At 44.0% G+C, this 25,638-nt stretch overlaps 1 protein-coding gene across 1 annotated transcript in view; it reads right to left on the bottom strand.

The window, feature by feature from the left end:
* Nucleotides 1-25,638, bottom strand: part of TYRO3 (TYRO3 protein tyrosine kinase) — a 239,960-nt gene that overhangs the window by 46,937 nt on the left and 167,385 nt on the right. The window contains exons 10-16 of the mRNA XM_073586473.1: nucleotides 24,696-24,825; nucleotides 20,927-21,027; nucleotides 19,438-19,533; nucleotides 19,232-19,312; nucleotides 16,275-16,367; nucleotides 9,178-9,299; nucleotides 3,841-3,950 (exon numbers count right to left, since the gene is read on the bottom strand). Of these exons, the coding sequence (XP_073442574.1) occupies nucleotides 3,841-3,950; nucleotides 9,178-9,299; nucleotides 16,275-16,367; nucleotides 19,232-19,312; nucleotides 19,438-19,533; nucleotides 20,927-21,027; nucleotides 24,696-24,825 (733 nt within the window). The remainder of the gene's footprint in view (nucleotides 1-3,840; nucleotides 3,951-9,177; nucleotides 9,300-16,274; nucleotides 16,368-19,231; nucleotides 19,313-19,437; nucleotides 19,534-20,926; nucleotides 21,028-24,695; nucleotides 24,826-25,638) is intronic.

Below are 25,638 nucleotides of genomic sequence, written 5' to 3'. Positions count from 1 at the left end.
TTGTTGTCCAATTTGTCCTGAGTATGCTGATACCCCATATGTGGGAGAAAACTACTGTATGGGCACACGTCAGGGCTCGGAAGGGAAGTAGTGACGTTTTGGAATGCAGACTTTGATGGAATGGTCTGCGGGTGTCATGTTGCCTTTGGAGAGCCCCTAATGTACCTAAACAGTGGAAACCCCCCACAAATGACACCATTTTGTAAACTAGACCCCCCAAGGAACTTATCTAGATGTGTGGTGAGCACTTTGAACCCCCCAGTACTTCACAGAAGTTTATAACGCCCGGGAGTGAAAATAAAAAATTCGTATTTTTTCCACAAACATGATCTTTTAGTCACCATTTTTTTATTTTTCCAAGGGTACCAGGAGAGATTGGACCCCAAAAGTTGTTGTCCAATTTGTCCTGAGTATGCTGATACCCCATATGTGGGAGAAAACTACTGTATGGGCACACGTCAGGGCTCGGAAGGGAAGTAGTGACGTTTTGGAATGCAGACTTTGATGGAATGGTCTGCGGGTGTCATGTTGCCTTTGGAGAGCCCCTAATGTACCTAAACAGTGGAAACCCCCCACAAATGACCCCATTTTGAAAACTAGACCCACTAAGGAACTTATCTAGATGTGAGGTGAGCACTTTGAACCCCCAAGGGCTTCACTGAAGTTTATAATGCCAGGGCATGAAAATAAAAAATTCGTATTTTTTCCAGAAACATGATCAATTAGTCCCCAATTTTTTCATTTTCCCAAGGGTAACAGGAGAAATTGGACCCCCAAAAGTTGTTGTCCAATTTGGCCTGAGTACGCTGACACCCCATATGTGGGAGAAAACTACTGTATGGACACACGTCGGGGCTCGGAAGGGAAGCAGTGACGTTTTGGAATGCAGACTTTGATGGAATGGTCTGCGGGTGTCATGTGTGTTTGGAGAGCCTCTGATGTACCTAAACTATTGAAACTCCCCACAAGTGACCCCATTTTGGACACTAGACCCCCCACGGAACTTATCTAGATGTGTGGTGAGCACTTTGAACCCCCAAGTGCTTCACAGAGGTTTATAACACTCGGACGTGAAAATAAAAAAATCATTTTTTTCCACAAAAATGATATTTTTGCCCCCAATTTTTTATTTTCCTAAGGGTAACAGGAGAAATTGGACCCCAAAAATTGTTTTGCAATTTGTCCTGAGTAGGCTGATACCCTACATGTGGGGGTAAAACACTGTTTGGGAGCATGGCAGAGCTTGGAAGGGAAGGAGCACCATTTGACTTTTTCAACTCAGAATTGGCTGGAATTGAGATCAGACGCCATGTTGCATTTGGAGAGCCCCTGATGTGCCCAAACAGTGGAAACCCCCAATTATAACTCCAACCCTAACCCCAACACACCCCTATCCCTAATCTGAGCCCTAACCCTAACCCTAGCCCTAACCCTAACCCTAAGGCTGTGTGCACACGCTGCGGATTTTGCTGCGGTTCCGCAGCGTTTTTGGCTGCTGCGGACCCGCAGCAGTTTCTGCTGCGGTGTACAGTACCATGATTCCCTATGGGAATCAAAAACCGCAGTGCAGACGGTGCGGAATTTTCCGTGCGGATTATCTGCGGTTTTCAATCCGCAGAAAGAATTGACATGTCAATTCTTTCTGCGGATTCTCCTGCGGTTTGCCATCTCCTCTATTGAGGAGATGAAAAACCGCAGGACAAAACCGCAGAGCAAACCGCAGGTAAAACCGCAGGTCTTTTGACCTGCGGTTTCACCTGCGGATTTTATAAAATCCGCGCGGATGAATCCGCACCTAATCCGCAGCGTGTGCACACAGCCTTACCCTAACGGGAAAATGGAGATAAATATTTTTTTTTTAGTTTTATTATTTTTCCCTAACTAAGGGGGTGATAACGGGGGGTTTGACTTACTATTTATGGCGGTTTTTATGTTTGGCGGCTGTCACACGCTTAGGCCGGTTTCACATTAGCGCTTTTTAAGCGCACGCACGGCCGGGGGTAGCTCCGCCCCCGAGCCGGCTCTCTGCCCGGCGTGCCCGCCCCTTGCTTGTAGCGCCGCCTACTAGCGGACAGCGGCGCCTGCGATCGGCGCACCCTATCTTTAGCATAGGGTGCGCAGATCGTGCGCAGGCCGTGCGCTAGTTGCGCTTTGGCCTGCGCTGCGCACTTTTGACGGTGCGCCGTGCGCGCCAAAATCAAACTTTTCGGATTTTGGCGCGCACGGCGCACCGTCAAAAGTGCGCAGCGCAGGTCAAAGCGCAACTAGCGCACGGCCTGCGCACGATCTGCGCACCCTATGCTAAAGATAGGGTGCGCCGATCGCAGGCGCCGCTGTGCGATAGGAGGCGGCGCTACAAGCAAGGGGCGGGCACGCCGGGCAGAGAGCCGGCTCGGGGGCGGAGCTACCCCCGGCCGTGCGTGCGCTTAAAAAGCGCTAATGTGAAACCAGCCTAAAAGACGCTTTTTATTGTAAAATAGTTTTTGCATCACCACATTTTGAGAGCTATAATTTTTCCGTATTTTGACCCACTGAGTCATGTGAGGTCTTATTTTTTGCGGGACGAGTTGACGTTTTTATTGGTACCATTTTCGGGCACGTGACATTTTTTGATCGCTTTTTATTCCTATTTTTGGGACGCAGAATGAACAAAAACCAGCGTTTCATGAATTTCTTTTGGGGGGGTGCGTTTACACCGTTCCGCGTGCGGTAAAATTGAAAAAGCGGTTTTATTCTTCGGGTCAGTACGGTTACAGTGATACCTCATTTAGGTCGTTTTTTTATGTTTTTGTCGGTTTTATGCAATGAAAACTATTTTATATAAAAAATAATTATTTTTGCATCGCTTTATTCTGTGAGCTATAACTTTTTTATTTTTTCGCTGATGATGCTGTGTGGCAGCTCGTTTTTTGCGGGACAAGATGACGTTTTCAGCGGTACCATGGATATTTATATGCATCTTTTTGATCGCGCGTTATTACACTTTTTGTTTGGCGGTATGATAATAAATCATTATTTTTTGCTTCGTTTTTTATTTTTATTTTTTAAGGGGTTCGCTAAAAGGGTTAACTAATGGGACAGTTTTATAGGGCGGGTCATTACGGACGCGGCGATACCTAATATGTGTACTTTTATTGTTGTTTTTTTTTATTATTTCCAAAAAATGGATTTATTGAGGGAATATTTTTTTTTTTTTTCTAATTTATTTGGCGATTTTTTTAAATTTATTTTTACATTTTTTTTTAATTTTTTTTTTACTTTATTACATAGTCCCAGGTGGGACATCACTGTCCTGTGACAGATCGCTGATCTGTCACATCACAGATCACTGTGACAGATCAGCAATCTGTCACAGGCATTGAAGAAGACTTCCTCTTGCCTGCGCTTTGCAGGCACTGAGGAAGCCAGCTTCCTCAGGTCCCCGAAGGCCCCCGTCGCCATCTTGGATTCGGGGGCCTGGAGGATAGGAGCCCCCCGCAGCAGCGCTGCACATTGCGCTGCCGTGGGGGGCTCAGGGAAGCACGGAGGGAGCCCCCTCCCTGCCGATGCTCCCCTTTAACTCCCGGTACACCGCGATCATGTTTGATCATGTGCAAGGGGTTAACATGTCGGGTGTCAGCTGTGATAATCAGCTGACACCCGGCCGCGATCAGCGGCGCTCACCACGTGGGCGCCGCTGATCGCGGTAGACGTACTATCCCGTCCACGGTCATACGGGCCCGGGTACCGTGGACGGGATAGTACGTCGGATGTCAGGAAGGGGTTAACCTGAATGTAAAAACCCATCTACGGGTTTGAAAGTGCAACCATCCGCCGATCACCTTGTACCTGGATACTCACATGCAGTTGCGGGTGGCAAGATCCCGATGTATAAAACTTTTGGAACTCAGATATTCCATCCCTCTGCAGATGTCAATCATGAATCGGACTAAGGTTTGGATCGGCAGAGTCTGTGAAGAAATATACACAGCAGACTAAGTGCACAAAAAATGGAAATATTTATACAATGCACGTCAGCTTACAAATATAGTTCTAAAAAGAGATGCACATAGAATATGTAATACAGAGAGTCGAGACGATCATCATTGCCAATTTCAAAAAATGGCTGTCAGTCAAATTAGTCAATTGCCATGTTAGAATTTACATCATAACCTGATATTTTATATTTATCCCATAGTGTATATTATATATATATATATATACATATACACACACACACACACAGTGCCTTGCAAAAGTATTCAGCCCCCCTGGAACTTTTCAACCTTTTCCCACATATCATGCTTCAAACATAAAGATACCAAATGTAAATTTTTTGGTGAAGAATCAACAACAAGTGGGACACAATTGTGAAGTTGAATGAAATTTATTGGTTATTTTAAATTTTTGTGGAAATTCAGAAACTGAAAAGTGGGGCGTGCAATATTATTCGGCCCCTTTACTTTCAGTGCAGTAAACTCACTCCAAACGTTCATTGTGGATCTCTGAATGATCCAATGTTGTCCTAAATGACTAATGATGATAAATATAATCCACCTGTGTGTAATCAAGTCTCCGTATAAATGCACCTGCTCTGTGATAGTCTCAGGGTTCTGTTTGAAGCACATAGAGCATCATGAAGACCAAGGAACACAACAGGCAGGTTCGTGATACTGTTGTGGAGAAGTTTAAAGCCAGATTTGGATACAAAATGATTTCCAAAACATTAAACATCCCAAGGTGCACTATGCAAGCGATCATATTGAAATGGAAGGAGTATCATACCACTGCAAATCTACCAAGACCCGGCCATCCCTCTGAACTTTCTTCTCAAACAAGGAGAAGACTGATCTGAGATGCAGCCAAGAGGCCCATGACCACTCTGGATGAACTGCAGAGATCTACAGCTGAGGTGGGACAGTCTGTCCATAGGAAGACAATCAGTCGTACACTGCACAAATCTAGCCTTTATGGAAGAGTGTCAAGAAGAAAGCCATTTCTCAAAGATATACATAAAAAGTGTCTTTTAAAGTTTGCAACAAGCCACCTGAGAGACACACCAAACATGTGGAAGAAGGTGCTCTGGTCAGATGAAACCAAAATCGAACTTTTTAACAACAATGCCAAACGATATGCTTGGCATAAAGGCAACACAGCTCATCACCCTGAACACACCATCCCCACGGTCAAACATGGTGGTGGCAGCATCATGGTTTGGGTCTGCTTTTCTTCAGCAGGGTAAGGGAAGATGGTTAAAATTGATGGTAAGATGGATGGAGCCAAATACAGGACCATTCTTGAAGAAAACCTGTTGGAGTCTGCAAAAGACCTGAGACTGGGACGGAGATTTGTCTTCCAACAAGACAATGATCCAAAACATAAAGGAAAATCTACAATGGAATGGTTCACAAATAAACGTATCCAGGTGTTAGAAGGGCCAAGTCAAAGTCCAGACCTGAATCCAATCGAGAATCTGTGGAAAGAGCTGAAAACTGCTGTTCACAAACGATCTCCAGCAAACCTCACTGAGCTCGAGCTGTTTGCCAAGGAAGAATGGGCAAGAATTTCAGTCTCTCAATGTACAAAACTGATACAGACATACCCCAAGCGACTTGCAGCTGTAATTGCAGCAAAAGGTGGCGCAACAAAGTATTAAGTTAAAGGGGCTGAATAATATTGCATGCCCCACTTTTCAGTTTTTGAATTTCCAAAAAAATTTAACCAATAAATTTCGTTCAACTAAACTATTGTGTCCCACTTGTTGTTGATTCTTCACCAAAAATTTACATTTGGTATATTTATGTTTGAAGCATGATATGTGGGAAAAGTTTGAAAAGTTCCAGGGGGCCGAATACTTTTGCAAGGCTCTGTATATCTCTAATATATAAAGCTCAATGTATGTGTGTATGTATGTGTGTATGTCCGGGATTGGCATCTGCACCGTCACAGCTACAGCCACAAAATTTTGCACAGTCACACATCTGGACCCCGAGAGCGTCATAGGCTATGTTGTGAGGCGAAATTTTAACCCCGCGTGTTCCTATTCACCAAACAATTTTGCCTATTATTCTTATCATTTCTATGGTGTCATCATCCTTCTGTAAAGCTGGAAATAACACAATTTATTACCGTACCAACACAGAGCACCCTCTGACACAGACTGCAGGGGGAGCCCAGTATCACGCAGGATAGGATTAGATATACGGCTCAGCAGTCAGTATCACACAGGATAGGATTGGTTACACAGCTCAGCAGTCAGTATCACACAGGAGAGGATTAGACACATTGCTCAGCAGGCAGTATCACACAGGATAGGATTAGATACACAGCTCAGCAGTCAGTATCACACAGGAGAGGATTTGACACATGGCTCAGCAGTCAGTATCACACAGGATAGGAATAGATACACGGCTCAGCAGTCAGTATCACACAGGATAGGATTAGTTACACAGCTCAGCAGTCAGTATCACACAGGATAGGATAAGATACACAGCTCAGCAGTCAGTATCACACAGGATAGGATTAGATACACGGCTCAGCAGTCAGTATCACACAGGATAGGATAAGATACACAGTTCAGCAGTCAGTATCACACAGGATAGGATTAGATACACAGCTCAGCAGTCAGTATCACACAGAATAGGATTAGATACATGGCTGAGCAGTCAGTAACACATGATAGGATTAGATGCACAGCTCAGCAGAAAGTATCACACAGGAGATGATTAGGTACACAGCTCAGTCAGTATCACACAGGATAGGATTTGATACACAGCTCAGCAGTCAGTAACACAGGATAGGATTAGATATGCAGATCAGCAGATGTATCACACAGGATAGGATTAGATACACGGCTCAGCAGTCAGTATCACACAGGATAGGATTAGATACACGGCTCAGCAGTCAGTATCACACAGGAGAGGATTAGATACACAGCTCAGCATAAAGTATCACACAGGATAGGATTAGGTACACAGCTCAGCAGACATTATCACACAGGATAGGGTTAGATACACAGATACACATGTTGTTTATCAAAAGGCTCTTGAATTAGTTGACAATAAAATACTATCAATACTTGGGTAATCGTTTAGTTAATTTGTGTTGCAAATCTGTAGTGTTGAATATACGATGTGAAATGTTTTTATGTGTAATATAATCATTATAATTTGTTATAACTAACCACAGTTGGTTACTATGCCCAGGCAACGCCAGGCTCTTCAGCTAGTCTATATATATTGTGGTGTAGTGACCACTGTGTCCGCTAGGGGGCGCTGTGTGGGTGTCCCAGGACAGGCGTATAAGCATTTCCAGTGTCCTGATAGGTGTAGGATACTGAATGATCGTAATGTATCTCAAGGTGGGTGCCCTTGAGATGAAGGCTTGCTTATGTGCTGATCAGCAGAGCTGATCTTTCGCTCCATTGTGTCAGGGAGAAGCCTTCAGATGATTGATGAGACGGGCGGGATCAATCATCTACAAATCCACCCAGGGGTGGGTCTAGAACGCCATACTAAAGAATGTATGAATGCTTGTAGGACCTGTGATGAGGTCATAGCCATGTGACCCGGTGGGTGTAGCTACGGACCATATAAGGTGGCCAGGGTAAGTCACATGAGTGAATGCTGGGACCCAGTTGGTCCGTTTGGAAGGTCTCGCTGGAGGATGTGTAAGCCTTCCTGAGTGCCTGTGTGCATAATGGCTGCACGTGTCTGAGAGTTCCCAGGGAGAGGGAATGGACGCCTGCAGTGAGCTGAAGCAGCTATGAGGTAACCCAGGCACGGGAGTGTTACTAAGTGACTGTATATAGCCTGTTGGCTGGATGAAGCAAAGCCTGTGTGACCACAGGGATAAACAGAGTGAAGCTCTGTCATGGACGCTGTGCTCTGCATATAAACTTTTTGTTGCTTGCCTTGGTTTATGCTGCATAATAAACCGCATGGACTATGATTGTTTGTGGAAAACCTTTGCCGGACGTGATAATTTGGCTGCCAAGCGAGAGTCCCCAACCTTGAATGACAGCGCTACCTTACAATATATATACTGTATATATTTTTTTCTTCCATCGCCACTTCTCCTTTCTCCATATACTGTATATGCTCTATCCGCACACTCACTTTTTGTATAGCAGACCTGCAACCATATAGCACATGGACAGAATATTACTCTAAAAAAAATACCCTTTTTTTTTGCAGTTCTGCGGTGTCGATAAGCCGAGATTCCTTTATTTTTCCACACTCTTCATAAACGAATAATTAGTAAAAGAAAATTTACTGAAAATGGTATCATCACCGTGTCACTGCTTTTTTTTTTTTTTTTATAAATAGGGGCCTTACATTGATAGAAAATAAAATATATTCATATTAAAATTTCTAATCATGTCTAATTTCCGACGAAAGTTAATAACTTGCCCAGCTTTTTGCGAGCATCTATTCATATGTTTCTATGTTTTCAGAAGAAAAACAAGTGAACAATAACTTTTATAAAATTATATTTAGGGCCTGTGCAGATGACAGATTTTATCAGATGAGTGCTCTCCGTGGTTTCACAGATAGCACCCTTACCTATGATATTCTATGGGGCTGTGCACACATAAAAAAAAAGAAAATTGGTGGAGTGTCCGATTTTGATCCTAATGTCAGATCAAATCCATTAATGCTAGTCTAAGGGTCCGTGGAAAATATCGGACTGCACTCGGATGACATCCTTGTTCTTGCATGGGGGCTCTTTTTCGACTGTGTCCGCCAATGCATGATGGAGTTATGCTGGGGAAAACATCCAAAAGGTTATGTGAATAGATGCACGTTGGGCGGCCGCAGGTCAGTCCACCAAATCCTTGCTTAGGTTTGCTCACTATGTGGATGGTGCCTTACCCCATAAACATCTGTATGGATAAGGCATAATACACACAAGTCTTTTTTTTTCTGCACCACTACTAGAAATTACAGCTAAAGACTTGATGGTATACAGAAATTGTGATGCCCTAAAAGTGCTCGAATGTCATACCATGTCCACTGTAGATGCAAATAATGCTGGTGGTGTTCGTTCCCCAAGTAGAATTCTAGGTGATAAGACCTGGAGTATCAAAGTCACCAATATCTGGAGATCCACCTTCACAATATATCAATCACAACAAATCCACAATGTATAACCAAGAACAAACTGGACCATAAATATGAAGACTCTTCATAGACTTACAATCGGCTCTTCCCCGATGCGGGACATCAGTAGGAAGGTGTGAAGATCACCATGCTTCATAAATGGCAAGATCACCATTGGAACTGGAAGTCTTCCCTTGGTACGACTTCTTAAACTCACACCTAAGGTGAGAAAATTAGATTTAAAGGGAAAATTGGAAAACACAAGTCTTTTGCAACAAAGCAACATCAACTAAGCAAATCACCAGACAGGCCCTGTAGAGTACCAGGGGGCAGAAAGTGTCCTCAGAAAATTACTTATTGTTTAAATCAAGTTTTTGTGTATGGGGATGTGCCCTGCAGAGACACGTCAGGAAAACACTACCGGCATTTTTCCTTGATGCAACTTTTTCAATATTCTTCATGTAATTCTTTGAGGCTTTTTTATTTTTATTTTTTTAACTTGAGTATATAATATAGTGAGTAGCTTCCAAGGCAGGTCTTTTGAAGCCTGAAGTGGTTTAAAGTAGCTTGGAAAGACTAAATATATGCACAGCAAGTCGTTTTGACATTGCAGTGCATATGTTCAGTCCTTTTAGTGCTTTTTACAGGTGGGTTTCAGAGCGGACCAGTCTGAAAAAGACATTTTGAGGGCATACCCTTAAATGTATGTATGTGTGTGTATATATATATATATATATATATATATATATATATATATATATATATAATTTTTTATTTTTTTATTTTTTTTTTAAATGACCAAGAGACAATAGATCTGTACATTTTTCAGGAGTTTCATTATCATCACAGACAGGATTATAATCAAAGATAACACTTTTATACATGGTAGATAACACAGTATCCACAGTTCGTAATAAGTGACATTACAGCTCACCTCCTCCTCCTGTACAATGACTGATAACACCTCTATATACAGTAGATCACACAGGATCCACCATTCTAATGTAATGTGTCTTCAGTCTTCATCAGGTGTAATGGGAATCTCTAATGCCCAGAATTCACATTACACCTGATGAAGACTGTTCATAGGCGAAACACGCTGTATTTTTTTAAATACATTTTATTTGTATTAAGTTTTGCAAAAAGGAATACAAATACAAGCACAGGACACTAATTGTGCTCTAAATAGTGAGACAACTAAGACCACACAAAAATAAACAGTATTTTCATAGCATTTAAAACAGATAAAGAAAAGTAAACACAATCCAAGGCAGAGTCACTGGTTGTCCACTGGTTCAACATGTAATAGAATATACCAAAGTAGGTGGCTCAAACTTAAACATTAAGTCATTACATATTCATGTAGATGAACAGAGGGGGATAAGAAAGAAAAATACAGGAAAAGAAGATAGGCCAAAAACACAAATACACACAAAGACAAAGGAGGTGGGGGAGAGAATGTATGGGAATGCGGGTGAGGGAACGTCAGAGAGGCTTAGTTTTCCCCAATGGGGTCAAGGTAATCAGAGGAAGAACTAAACTCCAGCCAATAGAACCATGTTCTGTAAAATTTATCATTGGAATTTTTGATGATGGGGGTGAGCTCCTCCATTAACAATCTTGTTTATTTTGGAAAACCAGAGTGAGATTGTTGGGGCAGTATCAGCATTCCATGCACGCTCTAGCGGACGTGATCAAATGTCTCAATATCAAGTTTTTATATGTCTTTAGATATAAATGTTATGAAGAAGGGCGAGAGCCTGGTCAAGGTTCGAAATAACAGCATCAGGGAATCTACGAATCACTAGTTTTACTTTTCTCCAGTAAGGAGAAAGGAGTTTGCAGGTCCAGAAATTAAGTAATAGGTTACCCTCTTCCTCTCCAGATGTCCAACACAATAGGACTAGCATCTGGAAATAAAGAGTGAAGGCGAGTTGGGACCTGATACCACCGAGATAGTAGTTTAAAGCCAGCCTCCTGGAATCGAGAGCTGATGGATGATGTCAGCGTGAAGATAACTCCCTACTGATCCCTCGTCAAGGTGCAATACAGATCTCTCTCCCACTGGGTTTGGAAGCATGTTTTAGACTGGTCCAGGGGGGTCAATCATGAGGGAATATGAGAATGACAAAGTATGTCTTAAGAGACCAGTGTTCGAGCATTCCACCTCAAAAATTGTTTTATCGTTTTTATAGAAGGCTCTAGATGGGAGAGAGTGAAGTAAGAAAGTTCACCAATTCTCCAGTGTCCTAAGGGATAAGGAGTCACAAGGTCCTGAAGGTGTTCCTTTGAAGACCATAAGTTTCCTTGTCCAAAATGTGTCACTGTAAAATAGCCATTTCTAAACTAGTATCAAAAAATGTACTTTTTTTTTGTTCTGGGGGTGGGGGAAAGTGGATTACCCAAGATAGAGTACATAGCGGAATATAGTGGTAGAATTGATGAACGAACTGAGGGATTATTACATCAAGTGATGGTGGCCCCAATCAAAGGATGAATTTTGAGTATAGACTGGATCTAGCAAGGGAGTTGTTGATAGAGGGATGTTTAACTTTGTTCAATCCCAACCCACGTTTTCCCAGACCCATTCCTACACCAATCCTGAACTCTATAAAGGTGAAAGGAAATATAATAATGTCACGCTGGATGAATAATAAGTAAGTCCACAACAACGGGAATAGGGAAGGGGGGAGTGGAGACCCCTAGGCTGATATAAAATCACCCCATTTGCCCTAAACGTCCCTATATTGGTTCTGCACCTATCGCCGAGCAGGAACCTAATCCCTGCCTGACACTAGCGATAGGCCCTACATAGGGAGGGGACGGGGTAAACACTAGTCATCCCCCACTAAAACTAAAGACAGAGAGGGAAGATGGGGGAAAACACTTAGATTGAGAAGACAACCGAGATGTCACGCCAGCAATCCTCCTAGGGTCCTCAGGGAAAGACACTAGCCAACTGCTGGAAATTCCAACAAGACAGAAGCAAGAATGAGCTAACACCCGCACCATGCTACAGCAGTTGAATGTATTTAAACCTTAAACAAAGGTATGTGATTAGTAGCAGAAGGTGGAGGTAACTAATGGGTGCTAGAGGGAGAAGGATATCCCTCTATACAGAGATGCAAAAATCAAGAAGGTGCTTGGGCTAATCTCAATCACCTTCTACAGCCGAATCCAGGATGACTGTCTGTCACACCTGACACACCCGTGACAAATATGATCTGAAATCAGGTAGCGCTAACCCCTGTGGAGTTTGTTCAATACAGTGTGGCCCTACTGGTACATGGAGGATTAACTGACCACAAATTTTGTTTGGACTGCAGCAAGACTCCTAAAGAAGGATGAGGGAGGACCGATCGGGAGCGACTGAATGACATATAAAATACGAGGGAGAATATTCATCTTACAGATTGCACTTCAAACCCGTAGTGTTTTAATAAATTTCATTGCCATTATTGTTTTTATTAAAATGTCATTGTTTGGAGTAATATCGATGTGCCACACCTATTCATTAATATCACCTTTTTGGTGGAAGCATTAGATTCCTGGATTTCCTTTAATGCCCAGATTTCAGCATGCTCAGATATTGATTCAATAGAAACAAAAAAGGCACGAGTCCGTCTGTTGCTCCTAAATCCAAGTAGCCAGAGTTATTATTATTATTATTTATTTATATAGTGCCATTTATTCCATGGTGCTGTACACGAGAAGGGGGGTTACAAAGTTACAGATATTGTTAACAGTAAACAAATTTACGATGACAGACTGATACAGAGGGGAAAGGACCCTGTCCTTGCAGACTTACATTCTACGGGATAGTGGGGAAGAGACAGAAGGGTCGGGGTGCAGCAGCTCTGATGGTGATGAGGCGGCGGCTCAGGCAGTGGTGAGGCGGCAGAATGGTTATTGCAGGCTGTAAGCTTTCCTGAAAAGATGGGTTTTCAGGTTCCGATTGAAGGACCCGAGGGTGGAGGATAATCGGACGTGTTGAGGCATGGCATTCCAGAGGATAGGGGATATTCGGGAGAAATCTTGGAGGCGGTTGTGTGAGGAACGAATAAGTGTGGAGGAGAGTAGGAGGTCTTGGGAGGATCGAAGATCACGTGAGGGAAGATATTGGGAGATTAGTTCAGAGATATAGGGAGGGGAAAGGTTGTGGATGGCCTTGTAGGTCAGTGTTAGTAGTTTGAACTGGATTCGATGGGGAATTGGGAGCCAATGGAGAGATTTGCAGAGGGGGAGACAGGGGAGTAGCGAGGAAAGAGGTGGATTAGTCGGGCAGCAGAATTGAGGACAGACTGGAGTGCTGCAAGAGAGTTAGCAGGGAGGCCACAGAGGAGAGTGTTGCAGTAGTCAAGGCGGGAGATGATGAGGGCATGTACAAGAGTTTTAGTAGATTTAGGACTGAGGAAGGGACGGATTCTGGAAATATTTTTGAGTAGGAGGTGGCAAGAGACTGGGCGTGTGGTTTGAGGGACAGGACAGAGTTGAGAGTGACTCCGAGGCAGCGGATTTCAGGTGCGGGAGAGAGCGTGATGCCGTTTACCATAATAGATAGATCAGGTAGGGAAGATACGTGAGATGGAGGAAAGATAATGAGTTCAGTTTTTTCTACATTGAGATTAGGAAGCGAGACGTGAAAAAGGAGGTTATGGCTGATACACACTCCGGGATTCTGGACAGCAGAGAGGTGACATCTGGGCCAGAGAGGTAGATCTGAGTGTCATCTGCATACAGGTGGTACTGGAAGCCATGGGACTTTATGAGTTGTCCTAGGCCAAGAGTATAGATGGAAAAAAGTAGGGGCCCCAGGACAGAGCCTTGGGGGGACTCCAACAGAGAGGGGGCGGGATGAGGAGGTAGTGTGGGAGTGGGAAACGCTGTTGAGTTGAACTGGGGTTCCAAGTGTCCATCAGTAACATTGATTTTAGGGATCCAGTCTTCATTAATAAGAAAGTATTATTGGCCAGGGATGGAAGATACTTAAAAGAGTAGTAGCAAACCACATTATAATTTCAACACACTTCTCCATAAAATAATAAAATGTGTAGTTTGTTAAATAAATATGATGCTGTCTGCTGCCTTTGCCTGCATATGGTTCATCAAGTGTACTGTGCCCAGCATTGCTCATGTGGGGAGGCCCACCGGTGGATTTACATGTTGTCCTGTGGACCAGTCCAGGAGAACAAAAGCACACAATATCCATTGCATACATACAGAAATACACTAATAATATAAAAAAGCAACTTTAATCAATTAAAATACGTTTTTCAAATATTAGGTCAGATGATTAAAAACTTTACACATAGAGGAAAAAGACTAATCAGGAAAGAAAAAGAGGGAGCACAAGCTACCTGGTCAGGGGATCAGTAGCAAATGGAAAACCAACTGCAGAATTCCAGAACATAGTAAGATCAAACAGTCAACATATAAGAAAATATTGTGATCTGGGCTCATAGAGAATAAAGGCACTCTACTAGCTTTTAAAACAGCTTATAACATGCGCAATCTCGTCATTGTTTAACATTTACATAGCCATAGTAGGAAATTCTTGCCCGTCTAGGTTCCAGCAGCTGAGGAATTTCCCTCAGGCTAGCCAACACATCATCTTTGCAAAAGTACAAACACTTATAGGTTTTTTTTGTTTTGTATATAGGGCAGGACTTCTAATTAAAAAGGTATGCAAGGCATATCTGTATATTGCACCTTTAAACCAGAAAATCCAGTGAAAAGTTCATACAATCAATGACCGAGTTGTCAGATTTCCAGTATTACTTTATAGAACCATTTAATTTAGGAAACCCTTAGTGGTTGGAGATCCCAGACCTTATTATTGTGACCTTCTCACATAAGATATTAGAAGATCATTTTAAGTGACAATACAGGTTTAATGTAGAATTACGTAGGACCTCAGTAACTAATCTGATTACGACTCTTCATGCAAATAGTATAGATTTTTTTTTCTATAAAAGGAAACGAGAACTTTGTTGGACACATTTTGACGTTTTCAGGATTTCCTTAGTTTTGCACAAATGATAATTCCATCACTTGTTCTATACTAAGGAAATCCTGAAAATATGATTGATCTGTTGGTGGCTCTTGAGGACTTGTGTTGAGGAACTGCCATAGACATTAGCTGTTGGTCAAACTATCTATGAAATAACTGCTGCCAAAATTATATGGCAGCGGCTTATCTCCCCGTGGAATAAAAGGATCAGAGAATTCGATTCTAATTCCCCAATTCCTTATGTTCTCCAAAAATAATCTGTTGGGAAGCCCAACATAGTAGATGGTCAACCCATCCCACTTGAATAAGCGGGATTCATCTTACTTTTAGCTAATGATCTGCGGAGGCCAAAAGTTCTCATATGCTGCCGGAACATAGCAGAAACAAAGTGACCACGGCCCTGTAGGTCACCTCCACTCCCGTAATTGCAGTACGTGGCTGTGGCCATTACAGAAGTGATGGAGCTGTTGTGTTCCAGCAGCATCTGAAACTTCTGACCGCCGCCGATAACATCTGATCGGCGGTGGTGGTGGGTGTTGCCTTCACACCGATCAGATATTGATAGATATCCTAATGGTAGGCCATCAATAATAAAGTTGTGGTAAACCTCTTTGAGCAAATTCCCGTTATTCAGGCTTAACCAGACTTTTTGCTGTCATGGGCATTTAATATGCATGGAGGTGGGAGGTCCTCTGTTTTCTAACAGGGAAAAGAACAATCAGGTATGTTGAATTTCAATTTCCAAATATTTTAGTCCCCTAGAGTAAAGGCAACGTCAGGGGTGTGTGGCAGAGGCTTATTCTCCTTTACCCACTAGATAAATAAGCACATTCAGCTAAAATGAGAGTGCATGAGTAGGGAGTAATCAAAAGAAGACAGCAATCTAGCATGTATGCTTTCCATTTACCCACTTTAGTTTTGCTTTGGGTAAAAATCAAGTGTAGCATGATGATGGGGGTTTAGTTTAGGGGTTGGGGATATACCTTCAATGCTCTGAAGTTTGTTTTTTTCACCATAATTATATTTCTATTGTAGATCAAAACAAAAAAATAATCTTTAGACTGAATTTTGGATTATTATGCATTTCTAAAAATATTCTGTCCTGAAATTATGCAACCAGTAACAATGCCTCACTGACCGGGCAAGCAGCATATACTGTGGGTAGTGTCATCTCATTTTTTTACCTATTAATTTGCAAACGTTTGGATGGTCAAATTCCTTCATAAAAGCAGCTTCTCTCAAGAATTCTTCAATATCACTGGAGCAGAAAATTTCAGCTGGCAGGAAAAAGGGAGAATGTTATAAGAGGCAAAGTGCGGAGGAACAGTCTCTGAAATTAGCATCCAGAAGGCTCATTATAACTGCGCTGGAACTGAATCTGTGCTCGTCTATTGGAATCATTTCTAACAAGGTTCTTGTGATGTAGAAGCCAGCAATTCTTTATAGACCTCGCTTGAAGTCCAGAACATAATGACCTTCCCTCTTCTGCCGCTCAGTTCTAGGCCTGCGGTAGTATAGAAGATATATTATAGGTTTCCACCAAACTGCAAGGCCATGTAATGCAAATGTGCCAACATATTCATTATGGCGGGATAAATAGCCAATTTTGTCATACGTTCTGTATTGCTGGTGAGTAGATGGGAACAAATCTGGGGAAAATTGCTTTGGAGACCGGCAAATTTGCAATTGCTGTGCTTTATTACCCACATACAAGACATTGGAGGATGACATGCCCCAATTCAGATCCATATTTTACCCTCGATTGCCTAATACAGGGGAAATACTTCTGCAATAGGAAAGTCAGCAACACACATTTTCGTGATTGGATGATATATTTAATATTAGTTTGGCTTAAAAGGGTTGTCCAGGACATTAATGGCCTATCCTTAGCTCATCAATGTCTGATCAGTGGTGGTGCGACACCCGACACCCCCACAGATCAGCTGTTCCCGGTGTTGACGGCGGCTGGAACTGTTCAGTTGTGGCGCTGCACAGCACAGCTCCAAAAATGGAATAGTGGCCACGGCCACTATTACGTAGATGGAGCTGTGTTGCCCAGCTACGTAACGGAGCTTATCCCTAGGATAGTTAATCATCAGATTGGTGAGGGTCCGACATACGGCAACCTCCAATGATCAACCGTTAATTTAATTTGTGGCCGGGTGTAAGCAGTAAATGGGGTTGAACAGCACTGCTCCACTAACTGCTGCACAGCTGAGTGGTGGAGGGCAAGGTGTCGGAGCCCCACCGATGTGATATGAATGACCTATCGTAAGGGGAGGTCATCAATATCGTAAGCCCAGAAAAGCCCTTTAATGTGTAACAACCCTGCTGGCGTCACTGCATGGCCTCCCTTCCCCCGCACATCAATTTACTCACTGCTCCGGGTCATGTTGTGAATTCTGTCTGTTGTCAGTCCTGTGCTCTGTGCCTCTGCTCTATGCTTCCAAGCTATGTGTGTATAGGGGGCGGTGGCAGAACTCTCTGGTTCTTATGCAGTCAGGGTTCACCTGTGTAATATGTCCCTGACCAATCGCCTAGAGCCCTTGACTATTTAGTTCCGCCACAGCCACTGAAACATTGCCTGTGCAATGTCTAAACTCAGTTAGCTCCTTGCTGCTGAGCTAGCCAGGCCCTGTCCCATGTCTTGCCTTCTCTGAAGGCTCTTATTGCGTATTCCTGTGTCTTGGTACCTTGCCTAGTACTTCTCTGTCCACCTGCCAGGAGACAGAATATCCTGGTCCTTGTGTCTCTGTCTGAACTCAGTCTTACCTCTGTCTGTCAGTCTCCTTGTCTGTGGTTCCTTCTCTGCTGTGTCTTTCCTTGTGTCCTCCCTATCTGAGGTTCTGCTCTCTTGCAGCTCTGCCTGCTCTGTTCCCTTGCAGCTCTGCTCTCTTGCAGCTCTGCCTGCTCTGCTCTCGCAGATCTGCCTGCTTGGCTCCCCTGCCGCTCTGCCTGCACGGCTCCCCAGCCGCTCTGCCTGCACGGCTCCCCAGCCGCTCTGCCTGCACGGCTCCCCAGCCGCTCTGCCTGCACGGCTCCCCAGCCGCTCTGCCTGCACGGCTCCCCAGCCGCTCTGCCTGCACGGCTCCCCAGCCGCTCTGCCTGCACGGCTCCCCAGCCGCTCTGCCTGCACGGCTCCCCAGCCGCTCTGCCTGCACGGCTCCCCAGCCGCTCTGCCTGCACGGCTCCCTAGCCGCTCTGCCTGCCCGGCTCCCTTGCAGCCCAGCTCTACTCCGCACCTCCTGTGTGAACAGGTCCAAACCTGTTCCTTCATATTCCACTCCTTCCTGCCTATATCCATACCTGCACCTCCTGTGTGAACAGGCCCAAACCTGTTCCCTCATATACCACTCCTGCTTGCCCTGTGTCTCAAGCCATCACCTACCTGCCCAGTGTCTCCAAGCCGTGCCCGCTTGCCAAGTGTCTCCAAGCCGTGCCCGCTTGCCCAGTGTCTCCAAGCCGTGCCCGCTTGCCCAGTGTCTCCAAGCCGTGCCCGCTTGCCCAGTGTCTCCAAGCCGTGCCCGCTTGCCCAGTGTCTCCAAGCCGTGCCCGCTTGCCCAGTGTCTCCAAGCCGTGCCCGCTTGCCCAGTGTCTCCAAGCCGTGCCCGCTTGCCCAGTGTCTCCAAGCCGTGCCCGCTTGCCCAGTGTCTCCAAGCCGTGCCCGCTTGCCCAGTGTCTCCAAGCCGTGCCCGCTTGCCCAGTGTCTCCAAGCCGTGCCCGCTTGCCCAGTGTCTCCAAGCCGTGCCCGCTTGCCCAGTGTCTCCAAGCCGTGCCCGCTTGCCCAGTGTCTCCAAGCCGTGCCCGCTTGCCCAGTGTCTCCAAGCCGTGCCCGCTTGCCCAGTGTCTACCTGCCTGCCTGTCTATAGCACCTGTCCAAGTGACTTGTCCCCGAGTAGGATCAGCAGCCACAGCCAGACACCACCCTGGAGTGGCACCCGACAGCTACCTGCCGCACAAACCTGACCTCACCATCAGAGGCTCCAGTGAAGACTGAGGTAGCTGTCGTAGTCACGCCCCTTCCAGGGTAGTCTGGTTTGTGGCACAGTGGGGCCACAACCCCCCGGCTCGCGCCATTCAGCCAAGGCGCGAGCGTGACAGTATGTTAATAGAAAAGAAATGAGAATGTCGTTATACTCACTTTTAAGCATCTTCACGGCGACCTTCTGCAACGAGCCATCTTCTGTCTTCAACTGAGCTTCCCGGACAGAGCCAAATTCTCCTAGCGGGTTAAAAATTTTCAAGCAGAAAAAATTAAAAATGGGGTAAGCACGGAAAAATCTATATCAGTTTTGCACCCCACCAGCAACAATGTCATACTGCATTACAGCAAATTTCGCTCCTTACCTTTTCCCAGTGTACGCCCTAAAGTAAACTGCTGCTGCTGAATGAGGACATCTGTAAGCTTGGACTTCAGCTCATCACTAATGCCGATACTATCCACTATGGATAGAATAAAAAAATAATAGTTTATGGACTCATCTCTACAAAATTAGTAAGAAAAACCTTCATGGTGGAACACAGTACAGTTTCTTCAAAGATTTACTTTAGTTGCTAATCACAATTTGACAGCTTAAAGGAGTTGTCCCTGGCTTATTTATTTATGATCTATCGCTAAGACAGTTAATCAATATCAGGTTGGTGGGATCAGCGGCGTAGCTAGAGTCCGATGAACCCTTATGTGAAGTTCGGGCCTGATGGTGGTCAGATGTATAGGCCCCTGTAGTGTTCTAAATCCTATAAAGACGTGTTCGTCCCCCCTTCATTATGCAATAAAGCCTCCCAACCTGTACTAGGACCCCATCCCGGTATATATGCCCCTTCCTGATCTATATATATTCCCCATGCTGGTATACATGTCCCCCATCCTGGTATATAGTATCTGTTCCCCATCCTGGGGCCCTTCTTGGTACATGTATATCCCCCATCCTGGTATACATGTTCCACATTATGGTATACATGTTCCACATCCTGGTATATAGGTTATCCTTCTTTGTATATATGCCCCCCATCCTGGTATATATATTCCCCATCCTGGTATTTATGTTCCCCATCCTGATATATATGCCCCCACAGCCTGGTATATATATTCCCCATCCTGGTATATATGTTCCCCATCCTGATATACATGCCCCTCCAGCCGGGTATATATGCCCCCCCAGCCTGGTATATATATTTCCCATCCTGATATATATGTTCCCCATCCTGATATATATATGCCCCCCCATCCTGATGTTTATGCCCCCTAGCCTGGTATATATGTCACCCATCCTGGTATATATGTCCCTCATTCTGATATAGGGGAGGCCGGCAGCTAACATTGTTGTTTTGGCAACGCATGACGTCACTGTCATGAGACGCCAATGCCTGGCATGCTAATGTCAGCTGCTGGCCTCTGATTAGCAGGCGGCATGTATTGCAGTGCGGAGTCTCTACGCTGAAGTAGGCACTGGCTTCAGTGGGCCTCCCTCCCACACGGGCCTGGGTACGGTCAAAACCTCTGTGATCGTTATGCCCATGGGTGTGAGTCTGAAACTTAGCACTTCAACTGATCAACTATAAGCTGTGTACAGACACAAAGCTGCACGGCTCATTACACTGTGTAGTGGCCATCCTCGGTACTGCAGCTCAGCTCCAATTGAAGTTATTGGAAGCTACGCTGCATCCAGTGCTGCAAACAACTAATTGGTTGGAATACTGGGTGTGAGAAATTAACTGACAACTAACACTGTGGTGAAGACCCATATTTTCATTGCAAGCATTTTAGGCTACAAGTAAATAATAGTGTAGATGTAGAGATTGTATACTGACCGCCATCACAGATATTATGACTTACATGTAGCCTCCAAGACCTCTGTTCCCCTCCTGTTGAAAGATCTGGCTGCAGTAAACTGTATGACTGGACCACCCCGACCAAGCATAGAGCCAAACAGGTGTCTAGAAAAATGTTATAACACGAAAAGTTAAATTTCCAATATTTGTTAGAAAACTGATAATTAACGGCAAAACCATACATTTTTTTAGGCAGGGAATAATGACTAGTCAGCAAAAAAAAGGGAAAAAACTGAGAATAAAGACAGACAAACCATATCTTACTTGTCGTCTTTATTAGTACTAGCCATACCTTATACATTGTGTCATGCTGTTACTTCCTTTTCATTTAAATTGAAACTGTTCTTTTAACAAACTCTGCACAAACCCAAACTACAGGAAAATAGAAAAAACTTTCTAATGTATCTTATCAGAGAGCTCTACTTCTTTCTCCATTTATGAACCACTCCTTCCCCTCCCCCCTGATTCCGAAATTCATCATCCTCTGTGAAAAAAACAGCTCGACCTAGTCTTGAATCAAGACAGAGTGCAAAAGCTATGAGGTCAGGTTCCGCCTCCTATTATACTCTATGGAGAGAGGGAGTGAGGAGCTGAGTGAGAAAACAAGCTGAGGGAGACACGGGAAGATTGCGCTGAGCTTTGTAACACTTCATTTACAACACCCTATATCTGGATTCACATCTACACAGCTGAGGACTGTTGTATAATATCCTCCATGCTGCTACTGCTATTTTTCTCTGCACGATAACTAAGGAAAGTAGTGTAGGAATTCTTCTGTGTATAGGAAAGATCGTGGAAGCTAGTCTCCACCCTCCAAGCTCAGCTTCAATTGTAAATTAGGAGACAGGGCCTGGGTGAACACTGGTGGAAATGCAGGATACACACCTGTTATATATATACACACACCGTAATTTTGTAAGTTTGCCCACTGACAAAGTCATGAACAATCTATAATAATTTTAAGGGTAGGTTAATTTTAACATTGAGAGATAGAATATCAAAAATAAAATCCAGAAAATCACATTGTATAAATTATATAAATTTGCATTTTCCAGTGAGAAATAAGTGTTTGATCCCCTGCCAACCATAAAAGGCCCCGTCATACGCTAGCGAGATCGCTGATTTTGTGAAGCCACAGCGATCTCGCCAGCGAGATCGCGGTGTGTGACGGGGATCAGCGACTGGCCCCCCCTGCCGAGTATCGCTGATCATGCACTATTGTCCTGGGCCGTTTTTTGATCACTGGTCTCCCGCTGGCCAGCGTGCATCGCTGCGTGTGGCAGCAAGAGACCAGCGATCAGCGACGCTGGACGCTGGTTTCCAATGTAAACATCGGGTATCTAGGAGCCGCACAGCTCTTAGGGCCCCGTCACACATAGCGACTCACCAGCGATCCCGACAACGATATCAACTTGTCAGGATCGCTGGTGAGTCGCTACATGATCGCTGGTGAGCTTACAAACAGGCAGCCTCACCAGTGATCAGCACCAGCGACGCTGAGCGCGCAGTGTCGCTGTGTACGTTAGTTACCATCGCGCTGATGCAGGGAGCTGGTATCTAAGGTACACATCGGGTTTCTAAGCAGCACGCGTCACTTAGAAACCCGATGTGTACCTTGGTTACCAGCTCTGTGCATCAGCGCGCTGGTAACTAAGGTACACAGAGGGTTTCTAAGCACAGCGCGCTGCTTAGAAACCCTGCGTTTACCTTAGTTACCAGCGCGCTGATCGTTGGTCTCCCGACTGTCACACGCAGCGATGCGTGCTGGCAAGCGGAAGACCAGCGATCAAAAAAACGTACAGGGCTTTCCAACAACGATCAGCGATACCGGCAGGGGGGGCGGTCGCTGATAGGTGTCACACACAGCGATCTTGCTGGTGAGATCGCTGTTGCGTCACAAAACGCTATGTGTGATGGGGGCTTTAGAAACCCGCTGTTTACCTTAGATACCAGCATATACGCTGGTTTCCAAGGTAAACAGCGGGTATCCAAGAGCTGCGCGGCTCTTAGATACCCTATGTTTACATTGGAAACCAGCTTGCTCGCTGGTCCTGATCGCTGGAGGGGCTGTCTAACGATGTCCCAGTGATCCCATCCATGTTGGATCGTTGGTGGGATCGCTGGGACATCGTTATGTGTAATGGGGCCTTAAGAGTTCTGGCTCCTACAGACCAGTTAGACACTCCTAATCAACTCGTTACCTGCATTTAAGACAGCTGTCTTACATAGTCACCTTTATAAAAGACTCCTGTCCACAGACTCAATCAGTCAGACTCTAAGCTCTGCAACATGGACATGACTAAAGAGCTTTATAAGGATGTCATAAACCTGCACAAAGCTGGAATGGGCTACAAAATCATATGCAAGACACTGGGTGAGACGGAGACAACTGTTGGAGCAATAGTAAGAAAATGGAAGAAATACAAAATGCCTGTCACTCGACATCGATCTGGGGCACCATGCAAAATCTCACCCCGTGGGGTATCCTTGATCATGAGAAGGTGAGAGATTAGCCTAAAACTACACGGGGGGGGGGACTTGTTAATGATCTCAAGGCAGCCGGGACCACAGTCACCAAGAAAACCATTGGTAACACATTACGCCGTAAAGGTTTAAAATCCTGCAGTGCCCGCAAGGTCCCCCCTGCTCAAGAAGGCACATGTGCAGGCACCTCTGAAGTTTGCCAGTGAACACCTGGATTATTCTGTGAGTGATTGGGAGAAGGTGCTGTGGTCAGATAGGACAACAATTGAGCTCTTTGGCATTAACTCAACTCGTCATGTTTACAGGAAGGGAAATGCTGCCTATGACTCTAAGAACACCATCCCCACTGTCAAGCATGGAGGTGGAAACATTATGTTTTGGGGATGTTTCTCTGCTAAGGGCACAGGACTACTTCACCGCATCAATGGGAGAATGGGTGGAGGCATGTACAGTAAAATCCTAAGTGACAACCGCCTTCCCTCCACCAGAACATTAAAAATGGGTCGTAGCTGGGTCTTCCAGCAAGACAATGACCCAAAACATACAGCCAAGGCAACAAAGGAGTGGCTCAAAAAGAAGCACATTAAGGTCATGGAGAGGCCTAGTCAGTCTCCAGACCTTAATCCCATAGAAAACTTATGGAGGGAATTGAAACTTCGAGTTAACGAGCGATAGCCTCAAAATCTTAATGATTTAGAGATGATCTGCAAAGAGGAGTGGACCAAAATTCCTCCTGGCACGTGCGCAAACCTCATCATCAACTACAAAAAACGTCTGACTGCTGTGCTTGCCAACAAGGGTTTTGCCACCAAGTATTAAGTGTTGTTTGCCAGACGGATCAAATACTTATTTCTCACTGCAAAATGCAAATAAATTTATATAATTTATATAATGTGATTTTCTGGATTTTATTTTTGATATTCTATCTATCAATGTTAAAATTAATCTACCCTTAAAATTATAGACTGTTCATGTCTTAGTCAGTGGGTAAACTTACAAAATCAACAAGGGATCAAACTACAGTATTACTTCGTGTGTGTGTGTGTGTGTGTATATATATATATATATATATATACTGTATATGTGTATAATTTTTTTTTTTTAAATTTATTGGCTATTTTTATCAGTTTTATATATAAATAATAAGTCATCTATAGAAAATCATGTGTTAACATCAAACCAGTGACTATCTACCAATATGTTAGAATTCACAAACTGGCTTTCCTTCTTATAAATAGTTATGCAGCATAATCTAATGCTTAGTTTTCTAACATTGAGCGTTTTCTCACCCAAATCTTGTTTCTTTTCTTCTTTTTCTCAAAAATATTAAGGTCATAGCCACAACTGTCACTAAGGCAGTCAGGATACCCAAAACCAGGGGGACCCAGGACATTCTTGCATGTGGGCGTCTCTGCCGACCTAAGCGGTATAGAACAGTTTTACATATTATCCATGACAATTTGTCAAATTGAGCACACTTTTTTCTCATTTAATGTTTATTTGTACACTAGTCTAACATGATACATTAGTTTCTAAAAGAGGTTTCACGAATGTAATTAAAAATGTGTTGATCTCTTTTGCATACAGTCATCCCCCCCACCTTGTCCTGCTACATATATCATGTCCATTGAGAAGGACGTATATATCTTGGGCTTTGTTCACATGTCCAGTTGTCAGCCATTTATAGCAGATACAGTATTATAAAAAAATAAATTGATCTGTTAAAAATGGAACAGAAACAGATATAAAATGGAAACCAAAGTTTATTGGCTCCCAGTTTAGAAAAAAATTTGGACACTTTGGTTTACCTTTTGTATGAGTATTTGTTCCGTTTTTTACTGATCCATTTTAACTAAAGGCGTCTCTGAACACCTATAGTTTTCTGGGTATGTGGAGAGCAAGAAAAACTTATCACTTAGCACTTGTGTTCCATTTTCCATGGACTTCACTGATAAAAAAAAAAAAAATCTGGTTGCTTTTCCTTTTTTTTGATTGAGATAAAAATGGTTAGACGGAAAGGAAGGGAACAGAAAACATCGTATGACATTTATAATGAATGGGTCCTGTGCTAAAACATTTTATTTCCGCATTTATGATCCAAATTTAATCCAAAAATGGAAATAACTACAGCACATGTGAACAGAGACTCAATGTTAAAAATCTGCTAGATAAATAGATTATTCCCAAGACAGAAGTATTTTTAGGCAGTGCAGAGCTCACGTGAGCATTGGA

Source organism: Dendrobates tinctorius, unplaced genomic scaffold (assembly GCF_039654945.1).
Source record: "Dendrobates tinctorius isolate UK_male_01 unplaced genomic scaffold, ASM3965494v1 ptg000010l, whole genome shotgun sequence".
NCBI lineage: Eukaryota > Metazoa > Chordata > Amphibia > Anura > Dendrobatidae > Dendrobates > Dendrobates tinctorius.
This window is presented reverse-complemented; position numbering and strand designations above follow the sequence as displayed.